General features: G+C 35.5%; 1 protein-coding gene across 2 annotated transcripts in view; it reads right to left on the minus strand.

Moving 5' to 3' along the window:
• Positions 1 to 14922, minus strand: part of SYNE1 (spectrin repeat containing nuclear envelope protein 1) — a 525017-nt gene that overhangs the window by 308193 nt on the left and 201902 nt on the right. For both annotated transcript variants that reach the window (XM_054490749.2, XM_054490748.2), the window contains exons 31-36: positions 13319 to 13489; positions 12373 to 12513; positions 7221 to 7381; positions 5070 to 5220; positions 1738 to 1965; positions 1370 to 1468 (exon numbers count right to left, since the gene is read on the minus strand). In XM_054490749.2, coding sequence (XP_054346724.2) covers positions 1370 to 1468; positions 1738 to 1965; positions 5070 to 5220; positions 7221 to 7381; positions 12373 to 12513; positions 13319 to 13489 — 951 coding nt within the window. The remainder of the gene's footprint in view (positions 1 to 1369; positions 1469 to 1737; positions 1966 to 5069; positions 5221 to 7220; positions 7382 to 12372; positions 12514 to 13318; positions 13490 to 14922) is intronic.

The raw sequence follows: 14922 nt of genomic DNA on the forward strand, positions 1-14922 counted from the left end.
CACATGTGCACCCCCAAAAACAAATAAGAGTTATATCTATTTTAAAAGGTCTGTGCCCATGATTTGAAGCAAGACATAGTGAAAATGAGAAGAAAGTGACTTCGTAAATACAGAAATCAAAAATGAAAATGGAGACCCCCCTCCAAATAAGAATGCGCTGCTATTTATCTGAAAACTTTCAACTTTCTCTTAACAATTTAGGTAACTTGTGAAGATTATTAGTCATTTTATGCTAAATATGTATTTAAAAACCCTATTCTTAACTTACAAAACCCACATGTAACATGCTATAATCACAACAAAAAATACATATAAAAAGAGTTATGGCTGAAGAAGCTGCTGTCTATCTCAATAGTAATAATAATAATAATAATAATGACACAGTGCCTCAGAATGTGGCACGCCCTGCATTACCTGCTTCCCATGTATTGACTCTTTCCATCTTCCTGAGAACCCTAAGAGGTATGTTCTTTCATTACCTTCATTTTACAGATTAGAAAATCAAGACACAGAAAAATGACTTGCTTTAGGAAATCTAAATATCGGAAAAGTAGAATATTAGCCTCTTTGGTCCTCCATTATTAACTTAGTTGTCTATAAAAATAATTTCATCACACTGAATTCTCCTACTTTTCCTCATTTTTTGTATTAAGAAATTAAGTATAAGTAACACAAAAGTGTATTCTCATTATCAATATTTAAACAATAGAAATCTCACTCCTCCTTCCAGATGTGCCTTTGTCAATGGCTTGTTTTCTATTACATACACCTTATAAATATTCGTGCACACATGAACGTGCAATAGGAATCATATTTGTATTTTTGTTTGTTAATTAACATATGGTAGTATTTCTTTGTGCATAATGCTCCCCCTTTTTTCCTCCCCCTATATTGCGCCAGAGCCATCTGTTTGTAGCCTTGCAGAAGATTCGCAATGATGAGAAAAGCCAATCATTGGAAACAGATCAGTGAGGATATATTCCTTAAACATCTGAGTACAGTGGGTTAAAACATGAAGACAGCTATACACATATATTTTTCCTTGCACATATACTTTTTTATAATGCTGGCAAGAGGTAACAGGGCTTATTAAAGCTAAGCTCTAAAAATGTTACTCATTCTAATTAAAAGAGAGAAATATATTTGAAATGAATACTCCTTTAATATACATCTTTAATGAAAATTTATTCACATCCTTACATGTCTTGGATTATATAAAGTGAATATGTTAGATCTATATAATTACTCAACTACTATAAACATTTTTCCAATTTCAATTCTCTTAAAAGGTTTACTGTATTTTCTTTTCAAGTGGGAATTATCAAATTTTAAGTTGGTAAATAGTAGAAATGTTGAAGCATACTCTTACCATATGCTCTTGAAGAACTTTGTATGTTTCTGTAGCTGAAGAACATATTTTAATTGGAACAGCAAGTTTATCCTCAAATTCAGACACAGATTGCTGGATCTAAAACATTGGTGCAATATAAAAATAACAGTGGGAAAAATACATAGCAAGACAAAAAAAAAGTTACTGAGAAAATGGCATACCTACCTTTTATGGATAACTTTTAATGTAATTATAAAATCATTCTTTAAACATCTAAAATCAATGTGTCCCATTATTTGACAAATTATGTCTCTCTCTTATTCCACTATTTGTAAAGTATTTATTGCATTTACCCACAAACACAATGTGAAATATGTAAACTTAAGTATAGGTGGACCAATTCTTACCTTCCTAAGGTTCTCCTCAAACTTTTGCTGCTGAGATAAATGTCCCAGGATTGTTCCTTCCAGACACTGTGCATGCTCTTGAAGCTCTTCCCAGTATCTTCTTATTTGTGTCAACTTGGCTTTAATTCGAGCAGATTCTCCAGTGGTAACAAATTGAGCAAAAGACTGGGCTTCTTCTTCTAATCCTACAATGCTGCTGAGCTTACTTTCTATTTCCTGAATTGTGACCTAATAGTTAAAACAAGAAAAATGACAATGTAGGCTGAGCAAGCTTGTCTTCCTGAAATGATACAATTATCTGCAAAGAGGGAATATTTCCTTAACTGATATTTGAAGACTTGGATGGTTAGAGCGCAGCTGTGAGCAAACACCATGTGTTTGGGGAGATGAGATATGCCGAAAATGTCTGCAAAATACAATGATGGGTTGGGGGGTGCTTGCTAGATAGAGCATATGGAGAAATAGCTATTCTTGCTTGCAGTGAAGTAAGCAAGGAGATGTCCCTAGGACACTTACAGTATCTCTGAAGGTACACAGAATTATCTGTTTACATTATGAATTAGGCATTTTAATTAACTGAGCTGGGGAAGCATTGTGTTTCAGTAACTCATTAGAATGCCAAATATTGACATTCACTTGTTTTTCTAAAACTCAGTTGGGTATTTTATATGTTACTAAAAGGTATAATAACTGCACACCTACCTAAAAGCAGTTTTCCTTTTTCAAACTTATCATCTATTCTTGATGCCAGTGGTTTCCAAAGCTAGAATGCACTAGGACCATCTGGTCCCTATTCTCTGGGATTCAGACTTACTAAGTCTAAGATGGGGCTCAAGAATTTTCATTTCTAACAAACCTCCAGGTGATGCTGAGGCTGCTGATCCAGGGACCTCATTGCTATGTACTTGACAGAGAAAAGCCCACATACTGTCATTTCAATTTATTTCAATTGGGGGAAGAAAGGACATTTTACCTGTTAGCCAACACCTGAAAAATACTGATAACTATTAAGGAAGTGTGTGCATGTGCACATGTGCTTATGTGTGTCTGTGGAGTGTCTCTCACAAACATAGAAGCTTATTTGTATACAAGAAGATGAAAATTATTTCTCTGAGAAAAAGGGCCAAATTATTCAACCAAAACACATCAAAAATTCAGCCAAGTCTCCATTTATTTAAATGGAAAATACTATTACCCTAGGAAAAAACTAAAGTTTTGACTTCTGTCTAGATGAGACACCATAGTCAGAAATAATTTCTGCCTAGTTGAGACAATCAGAAATAATTTACCTAAGATTAAATGTCGGATATGCATCACTTATTTTTATTTTTCATATGAATGAATGAAGTGGTATATCTCATCAATATTTGTTATTTGAGCATTAATACAGGCTTTCTTTGTTTTGCTTTCTTTAAGATTACATTTTTTAGAAAAATTAATCATAAATTCAAAAAATATAGGTTGTCTACAAAGCACTAATAATTGTTCTAGTTGCTTGTAACACATCAGTGAAACAAACTTAGTTAAGAACAGAGCTCTTAGTTATTAGAGTAATACTTGCCATCAACAAATTCATATATACAGATCACTCAATCATATTGTTGGATTGTGGTAAAAATAAATCCATCCAAGAGAAGAAGATGGAAGATGAACCCAGCATATGTTCTTATCATTTATCAATTATAAGTTAGGAATAAGAAATCAGTCATTTGAAATAGCATGTAATAATGAACAAAAGTGGGCTTAGTGTATTTATCTTCCAGCAAGGCAAATGCTTCATTACTTCTTTTAATCCTAAGATCGTTTTAAAGGAAAAACACTATTGCAAGTGTTACTATATTTTAAACATTTCCTATAATGTAGTCTTCTGTTTGGAAATAAAACGTGAACCTAATAGACCAATTTCCACAGGACAGTGTATTCCACTGTAACTTTGCTTATTTCCAGCAAATATCTTTTTCCTGGTATTCATATTCACTTACATATTTTAGATAGTTTTAAAAATGCCTTATTGGATGTATTGAAATGTATTTCTAGGCTGATAAAATAAAAAAAGACAATTGAATATATATTTTAAGAAAACATGTAATCTTTTTTTCTGGAGAATAACAATGAGATGACATTAGATAGTTGATATATTCCAGAAGCTCTGGAATAAGGGTGGAAATAATAGTAAATGAATTATAGAAAAAATAAATACGTTGAAAAATGTGTGTTAATTTTCAAAAGGGGACATTTTTGAGACAAAACTATTTAAATGTGTTATTCTTTTTTCTTAGAATTTAGTGAAAATGATTAAATGACAACTTTTAAAAACAATTTTAACAATTAAAAATATTTAATGAATATTATTCCGTGGCCTCACATCTATTTTTCATGGTATACCAAAGAAGACATAGCAGACTGTGTATGTGACACTCCATGTATGCTTAATTGCAAAAGATGTGTGAGAAGCAAGGATGATCTGCACAGCGGGTAATCTTATCTGAGCAACATTGCACCCTCCCACCCTCCACATGGTAATGACTTGTTCTGAGCCATAGTGTGAAATGTTCCCTCACCTTGGTATTTATTTTACTATATTTAATTTAATGAAATAGCAGAGGGTTTTCCCATTCCAAAAAAAAAAAAAAAAAAAAGCTGAGGTAGAAAAAGTGGCTGAATTTTGAAAATGTATGGTATAAAATTGTACAAAAGAAAGAGAAATAAACACTCCAAGCCCCCTTAAGCCCATTTTTCTTCTTGAACTGTCTGAATGAAGTGGCCAATGATAGTCTATCCACCTGGTCATTTTAGAGCTGGGAGAGCTAAGGAATCAGAGGACCTCTGTCCATGCTCCAAGGTCGTAAATGAAAACATTATAACCATGGAGTAGAACTGCTTCATTTAAGAAAGATGCTTTTCAAACTCCTCCTTGTGATTGGTGCGGGTAAGTACCACTAATACTTGAGTTAGACATTGGGAATGGGATTTTAGAGTTGTACAGAATGAATACATTTCATGTTGTATAATGAACCGGCAGAGCATTCTATTGAGGTTAATTCAAAATCAAGGAAAAGAATTAATGTAACCATAAAAATATTTTAATGATATTTCACACAATATTAACTTTGAATGCACAAGTCAGACAATGTGAATACATAATTCCAACTATAAAGTGTTGCCCAGTATTAATCCAGACCTCTTAGCTTGGTAATCTGTGTGAATTTAATTTTAATAGTCACATTGCAATGAAAGTCTTGTCCTGGGACCAAACAGCATTTGATGAAATGTAAGAAAGTAGTTCTTAAAAGCTAGACATGGATTATAAATATAACGTGTGAGCAGGTCACCTTAATTTGGCTGATTTGCATGTCCATGGCAGATGACGAAGTTTCCAAGGCATTGAGTTCTTTTTCTTTCTCAGTTATCCAGACGGACAGAGTCTCAAAATTACTGCCAAAATGATCCCACTTGGTTTTCACCATTTCCATGGTTTTAATACTAAAATTAACCAAATTAAGTAAATAAAACTCAGTATTTTAATAGAGAACAACAACACATTTTCCTTGAAATCACCAGGTGAAGAGATAATGAAGACATTTGTGACCATTTCAAAGTTGAAACTATTCACGCTAAAAAAAAAAAAATTGCACAGTTGTTCTGAGTAGTTTATCAGGTTTTCCTAACTTCTCTGAGAATGAACATTTAATGAGGCAGTATCTATACTTTGAGTGAAAGTGCACTTTCAACAAAATATTGCTGGGTCCAAAGGGGTTTGAATCCAGGTAGAATCTAAACTCTGCATGTGACCAGTTGTTGCCGGGACTTGTTTTTATAGACTATGCCAGAAGAGATTTCAGTGTACACAGCTTTTCAATAGTCCTATTTCCAAAGACATGTTCTTCTTACACTTAAAGGAGAGACACTGCAGTGATGCTTTCTATGGAAAGACCTTTATAAACTGCATCTTATCAATCAAGACAGAGCTCGTGATCTCAATCCCATGCTGCCGGGCAAGAACTGTTTCTATTATTAGAGCTAATCCTGCGATGTATAATCTTTGTGACTTCAGCCATTTTCATAAATGTCTTATGGTCCTGATTCCAAAAGACATTTATAAATTATTGTACATGAGCACCCTAACTACTTTTAGACAACTTAGGTTTTATTTATAACAAATCTAGTGAACAGAATTTCAACTATAGACGTCTAATTTGTATTAGCTATGCATGTACAACCAGGTGACCATGGCTTTCAGTTTAGAAAAAGGCTAAGAAACTAAAAGTATGTAATTGAACTGGTAAGTCCTTGGCTTAAAAAAAAAAAAAAGTGAAAGAATGTCCCTGTTTACCAAAAGGCACTTGAAGACATCAAGAAAAATATAGTGGCATCATTGATTGTCAAATTAAATAATATTGCAGTCTCAAATTTATACCCTGGATGTGCCTAATGCTGTCAGCAGTACAGGTAATGCAAGCTGTGTTATATTGCAACTTTTTAAATTAAATAAAGGTTAAAATGGCTATTCTTAATAGAAGTAACTTCCTCTCTAATAAACTCTAAGTTTTACTATTTCCATAACTTGATGTAGAATATTTAATGTAATATAAAGTCCTCAAAATTTCAAGTCATAATTTGTTTTAAATAAAATACGTATCAAATTTTAAAGTTTAGGCAAATGTAAAATGTTAATTTTAAGCTGTTAATAGTATTAAAAACACATTTTACATTTTAAAATCCACCTTAGAAATGATGGCCTGTCTCTTAATAATAATATGCTATTATGTATCATTGATTTGCCACTAAATTACGTTACAAATAGAAACGTTTAGCCATATTGTTTTGAATAATATTGGCTGTATCCTCATATGTTTTTCCCCTCCAAACTTTTTTGTATATATTGGGTATATAACAGGATATCAATAGGCCAAGCAGTTATTTTTTTTTTCAGGTAAACAAACATTAAAAGTTTAAAAATAAAATAGATTTTTAAAGTTAATTTCTGGAAAGAGCATATTAGTCAGGATAACTTGAATACCGAGGCACCGTAAACAAGCTCCAGGAGCTTCTTCAGGTTGGAGCTATATGGTCTATGTGATGTGTACTGAGGCCTGCAATCTACACTAACAAAATATCTCCTTTTCGCTCTAAATGGTGACAGCAGAATAATATAGCAAAAAAATTATTTTAAATATTAGTTCTTTTTCAAGATTCCCTCTACAATGTACCAAGGCCACAGAATAAAATAGATATGGCTTTCTCATGAACATGATCAGTTTAAGATCCAAAACCCACACCCTTTATATTTTTGGGGCTCTGTTATAGATATTGATTTCTGTATTAGCGATACTTTCTTTTGAACTGTGAGTTGTTTCCTCAAAACATGCTGAAATACACAGACACTTTGAGATTTTAAAAGAATGTTTTGAATACAAGGTACAGGAAAGATTGTATGAAACTTTATCTCAGAGAAGAAAGTTTAGGACTTGTCAATCACATACTCTTCTTCAAGCGTGTCTTCTAATTTTTTGACTTGTTCTTTGATTGACTTGGCCTGCTGTTGAAGCAGCTGCTTATTTTGGGGCCCAAGCGGTATCTCTGAAGCTTCCTTTACAAGGTTCTCAGCCTGGACTGCAATACTTTCTGTCCGTTTAGAAAACTCCTAGAAAAAATATTATGATCATTAGGTAGGCACTTTACATTATTTATCTCTGCCCTCAAATAAAGTGCACATATTGCATACAGAACAGATGGTCATACATGTATGGATCTTATATTGGTCTTAACAATAAATCTGACTTATTTCCATATGGCCAAAATAGACACTTCGCTAACAGCTTTTTTATTTTATTTCATTTTTTTTGAGATAGGGTCTTGCTCTTTTGCCCATGCTGGAATGCAGTGGTGCAATCATGGCTCACTGCAGCTTCCAACTCCTGGGCTCATATGATTTTCCTACCTCAACCTCCTGAGTAGCTGGGACCACAGGCAGGCACTACTGCACCTGGCTAATTTTCTGATTTTTGTAGAGATGAGGTCTCACTATGTTGCCCAGGCTGATCTTGAACTCCTGGGCTCAAGTGATCCTCCAGTCTTGACCTCCCAAAATGCTGGGATCACAGGCAGGCGCCACCATGCCCAGCTAACTTTTTAACTTTCTATACACAACCAGCTATTTACCTTCATAGTTTTCTAATAATACTCACAAAAATTGTTTCTCCTTTGTTTCCTGGTTTTGCCTTATTGTTTAGAATTCTTAGATCCATTATAATAATTAATTTATTCACAAATATGTTTACTTATTACAGGCCAGTTCACAAAATCAACAGTGATTGATCATAGACATAATAGATTTCTAGGCCAATGAATAGAAACGTTTATTTATTTAATGTAATATCTTAGTCAAAAGAGACTATCAATGATCTTTGGCCAGGCATGATGGCTCATGCCTTTAACTCCAGCATTTTGGGAGGCTGAGGCAGGAGGATCACTTGAGGCCAGGAGTTTGAGACTAGCTTTGGCAAAATGGCAAGACCTCCATCTCTAGGGAAAAAAAAAAAAGTGACCAGGCATGATGGCGCATGCCTGTAGTCCTGGCTACTCAGCAGGCTGAGGTGAGAGGAGATGGAGGCATAATGGCGCCACTACATTCCAGCCCAGGCAACAGAGCAAGACTTTGTCTCAAAAAGAGAGAGAGAGAGAAGTAATCAAGCCATTTTGTTAACTAGTTCTCTGAAAAGAGCTATAATCTAATCTTAGTGCTGTTAAATCTTATTTATTACATACACATGTATCACATGATGGAAAGAGAATTTAAGTTTTGAACCGGTCAAGCCTGGGCTAGAATCCAGGATCACTAGTTGTTTGACTTTGGTGAATTATTTTCAGGCTCTTTCATGTAAAATGCAGATGATAATCCTTTTCTTAGAAGGTTACTGTTAGCATTCTATTAGCAATCTTACTTTTAAAGTGCCTAACACTCTGGGAGATACTGATTATCGTTTTTTATGTCTCTCATACAAACTTGAGGACAAAATGATTTATTAAGCCAATATACTTATTTTCAACAGCACTGAACTATTTTAATTGAAAAGTTAATTTAGTATGTATGTGGCTGGTAAATATTAGATGTTACCTGAATTTTGTCAAGTAAATATATTGAATGCTGAATTAGAAAAGGTAAACCCAGTAATAACCTAAGTGAAGAAAATGTACTTGGTATCTCACTTCTTCTCATGTAAGAGAATCTCACAGGAGTTTTAAATTTTGATCAACTCCCTTCTCCTAAATGAATAATGTAGAAATATAAGTATTTTTCCAAAGTCAGCTTTTCAGTAAGAGCATCTCCTAGAACATAGTACCATATAAGATAGAGTTACTAAATAATACTATTATATCTTCATGTTTAAAAGACTTAATGTTCTCACAGAAATATCACGAGTTCGGCCAACAAATCTCAGTGTTGGCCGAGATTGTGCCACTGCACTCCAGCCTAGGTGACAGAGTGAGACTCTGTCTCAAAAAAGAAGAAGAAAAAATCAATGTTACTTCAGAGAACTACGTTGCAATTTAAGAGAATAAAAATGAATAAGTACAGCTTCCTTATGGCATAGAGATTTATAGTACACTAAAATATGGTAGTTGCTAATGTCACAACATTAAATTCTTTGGATAAAAGCACCCACTGTTACTATATGTGACAGTCATTGTAGATTCAATTGTGAAGATTACAAATCATCACATGATCTCTTAGAATCCCATGAATATAATCAGAAGTGAAAAATAAAGTGTTTTATTTTTTCTGCTAGTGTTTCTCAGAACCCAGGAAAAACATGGAAAAAGTAATGTTTGAAAATGCTTATATACAATCAATTTTAGAGCTTTTTATGTGAGCTATGTATGGAAAAAGCATAATGCAGAGAAATCGAAAGAGCAGAATGATGGTGATAAACAAAATTAAACAAAAACAGAATAACATTGTAAGGCCTTATCTCTAACTTCTTAGAAAACATATGAGTGGCAGCAGGATGCATCAGGTAAAAATTGACTCACATTAGATTGATCTGGGATGAAACCTAGGCTCCGACCTTCACTACCTGAGTGACCTTTGGCCACATCTCTCTGAATTTTCCTTTCTTCATCAGTAAAGCCATACCTTATTTTCAAGATTAAACATGATATTGCTATGAACCCTCTATCACACACACCAGTACACAGAGGACACTCAAGTCCCTTGGCATAACCATTCCTTAGCACAACTACTCAAGGGCTATCAACTTGAATAAAGGTTTGTAATAACAAAGCAAAGTGAGCAAAGAACTACAGGAGAGCAATGATTCTAGATTGGCAGTGAGCATAGGCAATTAGTAAAATGGCTCTGTTTTTTGAATGAAAAAATAACGTAGTGACTAAAGATGTGGGCTCTGGAAAAGGACCTTTTGGATTGAAATCCCAACCTCACCATTTAGTGATCTGCAGATCTTGAGTGAGTTCATCACCAACTTTGTGCCTTATGTGTCCTTCTTCATATAACATGATTGATAATGATACCTATTTCTTAGGACTGTTTTGAGGATTAAAGGCAATGATAAACATCAAATATTTAAATCAACATATTATATGTGTTTGATAAATGCTACCTCATATTATTACATCAATCCCAAAGTATAGAAGATCATGGACAAAGGAGAATTTGAATAACAAGACTCAAAAGATTCCATTTGTTTCAATCTACAGGTACTTAAACTGATCCAAAGGGATTAGTGCAAATGGAATCACAGGGGGTCAGAAACTCTGGATGGAACGTGGTCAGAAACATTTAGGAAATTAACCCAATAAATATCTTTGTATTTATAAAAGGCACCTGATATGTTTTTAATACATGAAATAATTTATTTATTTTTTAAAATAGAGATGGGGTATTGCTATACTGACCAGGCTGATCTCAACTCCTGGCCTCAAGCAATCCTCCCATCTCAGCCTCCCAAAGTTTTAGGAATACAGGCATGAGCCATCGTACCCGGCCAAATAATTTAAATTAAAAATTAAAATAATGTTCTATTTAAATGGCTAATGAATATTGCATAGACTTGAAAGAGTCTGTGGTCTTAGAAAACTTCAAAATCCTCAGTAAGTTTTTAGGAGAAACAAAAAATTAGCAGTATGGGAGAGAGTGAAGCCTTTTGCAGGTAAGAAAACAGAAACACAAAGGTTTTCTTGCTAAAGGCTAGGGAAGGGTGGACACAAGGCTCTTCTTTCTAAGACACCGGTTAACTCATTTCTCTACTAATTCAGTCTTTCTATAAACCCCAAAGAGGCACCATAGGAACTTCAATGCATGGTACAAATTGGTTGGTCTGCTTAGAGTGTCCAAGGTGTTTGAGCTTGTAGGGTTGGGTTCACCAAGTACACCTACTAAATACGGTCTGTTTGATGCCCCATTGGAGTCTCAAAATCGCTACCTCCAAAATGAAATAATTGGTCATCTTTTCCCATGAACAGTTTCTCGTTCACATTCCCCATCTCACTTCCATTGTCTCCGTCAGACTCAAAACCTCGGGTATCAACATTTTCGTCACTCACTCTGTCTGGTTAGTTTCCCTATCTTCCTGTGAACCCCACATCTTTTGTATCTGTTTCTGTGTATCACCTGCCACCCCACCACCCTTATGTATGCCCATATTAACTCCCATATGCCCATATGCAATAACTTAAATGGATCCCATGACCCCAGTCTTTCACACTTTCAGTCACTTTTCTACACCTGCCTAAAACTTCATCCAAAGCCCAGCTCTGATCGTGTGGCTTTTCCTTTTAAGCCTTCAACAAGTCTGGCTCCATGTTGCCTAGAAAGTAATGCTTTAGGTCTTCAAGACTCTGAAATATGGGCCAAATTTCCTTTGCAAATTCATTTCCCATTGTTCTATTTTACAACACAGAATTCCTATTCAGAACACTTGTATGCTCTATGACATTCCACCTTCCAAAGAATGTCTGTATTCCGCTCCAAACTCTAGTAAGTTTTACTGCCCTTTAAGGTTCAGTTAAAAAATATTATTGCCTCCAGATTTTTTTTTTTTTTGAGATGGAGTCTCACTCTGTTGCCAGGCTGGAGTGCAGTGGTGCCATCTCGGCTCACTGCAACCTCTGCCTCCCGGGTTCAAGTGATTCTCCTGCCTCGGCCTCCCAAGTAGCTGGGACTACAGGTGTGTGTCACCATGGCCAGCTAATTTTTGTATTTTTAGTAGAGATGGGGTTTCACTATGTTGGCCAGGATGGTCTCAATCTCTTGACCTCATGATCTGCCCTCCTCAGTCTCCCAAAATGCTGGGATTACAGGAGTTGAGCCACAGCGCCCGGCCTGCCTCCAGATTTTAAAAACACTATACACATCTATTAGGGAACTAACCATTTTCCAGTTTGATAAAAATCTTTGTTTTACTTCTTGATGTTTAATCCTACTTATGTTTTCATTCTCCAATATGTGGAATCAATATGTGGAATCAATATGTGGAATCAATATGTGGAATCAATAAATAGTAAGTATCGATTAAATTAACAATAACAATTTATAGTAATAATGGAGGAGAAATCATTTTGTTTTGTTTTGCTTTGTTTTTTCTGAATATTGGGTACCAAGGAGCCATAATATACCTTTGTTTGTTCCAGTTCTGAAGATAAACTTTCCAAACTGCTAAAACTCAAGAAGCGTTCATGACTGGAACCTGTTTGAAAAAGGTATCTTACTACTGTTTCTTTGTTTGTTTCAAATCGCTCCCATTTTCTTAATGTGACCTAAATTTGAAAAAATAAACAACAATTGGGTTACAAATGTCACACAATACTATCACATTTTCATTCGTTTGCAAAACTGTCAACTTTCAGCCAATTCTCATTTCAAATTTCACACAGTCACAATGAATAGAGACGATTCTAGTATCTTCTGTAAGAATTTCTTTTCTCTATGTCAATGTTTTCATCTAGAAAAAGAGAGGACACATGGACTCAGATGATTTCTGAGTTTTTTATAATTTGTAAAGTCTTAGAAATGTAAAGATATTACTTAAAATGTAGATAAGTGACAAAAAAATTAAAAAGGCCTCCCAATCTGTCTCAAACAAGAAAGGAAGCACAGGAGAAGGTAGGAAGAGGGACGAGGAGATGAAGAAAGAGCATTAAGTAGTTGGCAAAAACTCAAAAACATTTTTAAAGGTAATGTGTCAACATCCCAATAAAGCATAAAGGTGGCATAAACGTGTGGCTGCATGGCTTCCTGGAAAAGTGAAATGGTATGATCAAATTTCTGGATTCAGAAAAGTGTGGATGAAATCCTGGCTTTATTATTGATCAGTGCTGTGTGATACAGCACCAAGTCCTCAAACTCTTTCTTCTTAAGCATCCACACTTGCAAAATGTGCTAATTCCAATATCCATCTCTAAGGCTGATGTGATGATTAAAAGATGGTTCATGTACAGAATTTAACACAGGGCTGAAACATCAGAGGCGGTAACAAAGGTTTGCCTTGGTGTTATGAGGCACAACCGGAAGTGAACCCTGGCCCAGCCTCTGTTTAAATGGCCCCTAACTTCCGGCTCCTACCTGGATGCGGCGCTCCTGCCTCTCCCGGCTGCGCTCCAGGCCATCCAGCGTGCTCTCCAGCTTCCGCAGCTCCTCACGGCCTCGGTCAGGCAGCCCCCCTTCTCCCTGCTGCGCCTGCGCGATCTGCTGCTGCACATCTCTCTTCTTTGCTGAGATCCGCTTTGTCTTTTGCTGGAAGCATTTATTCAACAGATGGATATAAATTGTGCTCTCTAAACAGCTAAGTAGGGACATCAACACCCACGCTTAACAGAAGTACAGAAAGGTGGGCCCGAAATGTATTTTAAAGCTAAGATTAACAGTTGAAATGGTAGTCGGATGCTATATTAGTCAAAGATGAACATTATTTGTAAATATTGTATGTTTTTAATGGTAAACAACACAAATAATTTGGCTTTCGTGTTTTGTGTGCAAATTTGGAGAACATTTAGCATTTTGTGCAATACTCTAGGAAGAGTCTGGCAAAACAATTCATCTGACATGATTCTTCTTAAATAATTATTTTCTGCTTAAAAACACAAAGTCCCAACTCCAATTTTTAAAAATCATTTATTTTATTAAAATGCAAATATTAAGAGATTTATGTCCAGGGGCGGTGCAGTGGCTCACACTTGTAATCCTAGCATTTTGGGAGGCCGAAGCTGGAGGACTGTTTGGGGCCAAAAGTTTGAAACAGTCTGGGCAACATAGCAAGACCCTGTTTCTACAAAAAAATTAAAAAATTAGCCAAGTGTGGTGGTACATGTCTGTGGTCCCAGTTACTCGGAAGGCTGAGGTGGGAGGGTCACTTGAACCCAGGAGTTCGAGGCTGCAGTGAACTATGATTGTGCCACTACACTCCAGCCTGTGTGGCAGAGTGAGACACTGTCTCCAAAAATAAATGAATATTTATTTCCTGAGTATATTCGGAATGGTTAATTTGCTGAGATTTTGTGGGGGGAAGTTGTCTTAAAGTAAACTTTTTATTGAAGTATAATCTTCAAATAGAATAGTACATAAATCTCAGATATGCAGCTTATAAATTTTCACAAAGTAAATGCACCCATATAAAAAGTACCTGGCCTAAGAGTTTTAAAATATTAACATAAATATCTATAATCTTAAATTTATTGGACCTAAGTAAATGGAAACCCAAAAAACCATTTCACAATGATTGAGAACAATGTAACACCAAATATTAATTTTTTATACTCAGCCTTTTTTTTTTTTAGACGGAGTCTCGCTCTGTGCCCAGGCTGGAGTGCAGTGGCGCAATCTCGGCTCATTGCAAGCTCCGCCTCCCGGGTTCATGCCATTCTCCTGCCTCAGCCTCCTGAGTAGCTGGGACCACAGGCACCCGCCACCACGCTCGGCTAATTTTTTGTGTATTTAGTAGAGACAGGGTTTCACCATGTTAGCCAGGATGGTCTCGATCTGCTGACCTCGTGATCCGCCCACCTCGGCCTCCCAAAGTGCTGGGATTATAGGCGTGAGCCACCGCGCCCGGCCTATACTCAGCCTTTTTATAATTATTAAGTAAATCTAGAAATCCTGAAGGCTGGGATTTTAAACATACTTTTAATGCGACTTCCATTTTTATATATTACAGAATATATACATATATA

The sequence above is a fragment of the Pongo pygmaeus genome, chromosome 5 (genome assembly GCF_028885625.2).
Source record: "Pongo pygmaeus isolate AG05252 chromosome 5, NHGRI_mPonPyg2-v2.0_pri, whole genome shotgun sequence".
NCBI classification, from domain to species: domain Eukaryota; kingdom Metazoa; phylum Chordata; class Mammalia; order Primates; family Hominidae; genus Pongo; species Pongo pygmaeus.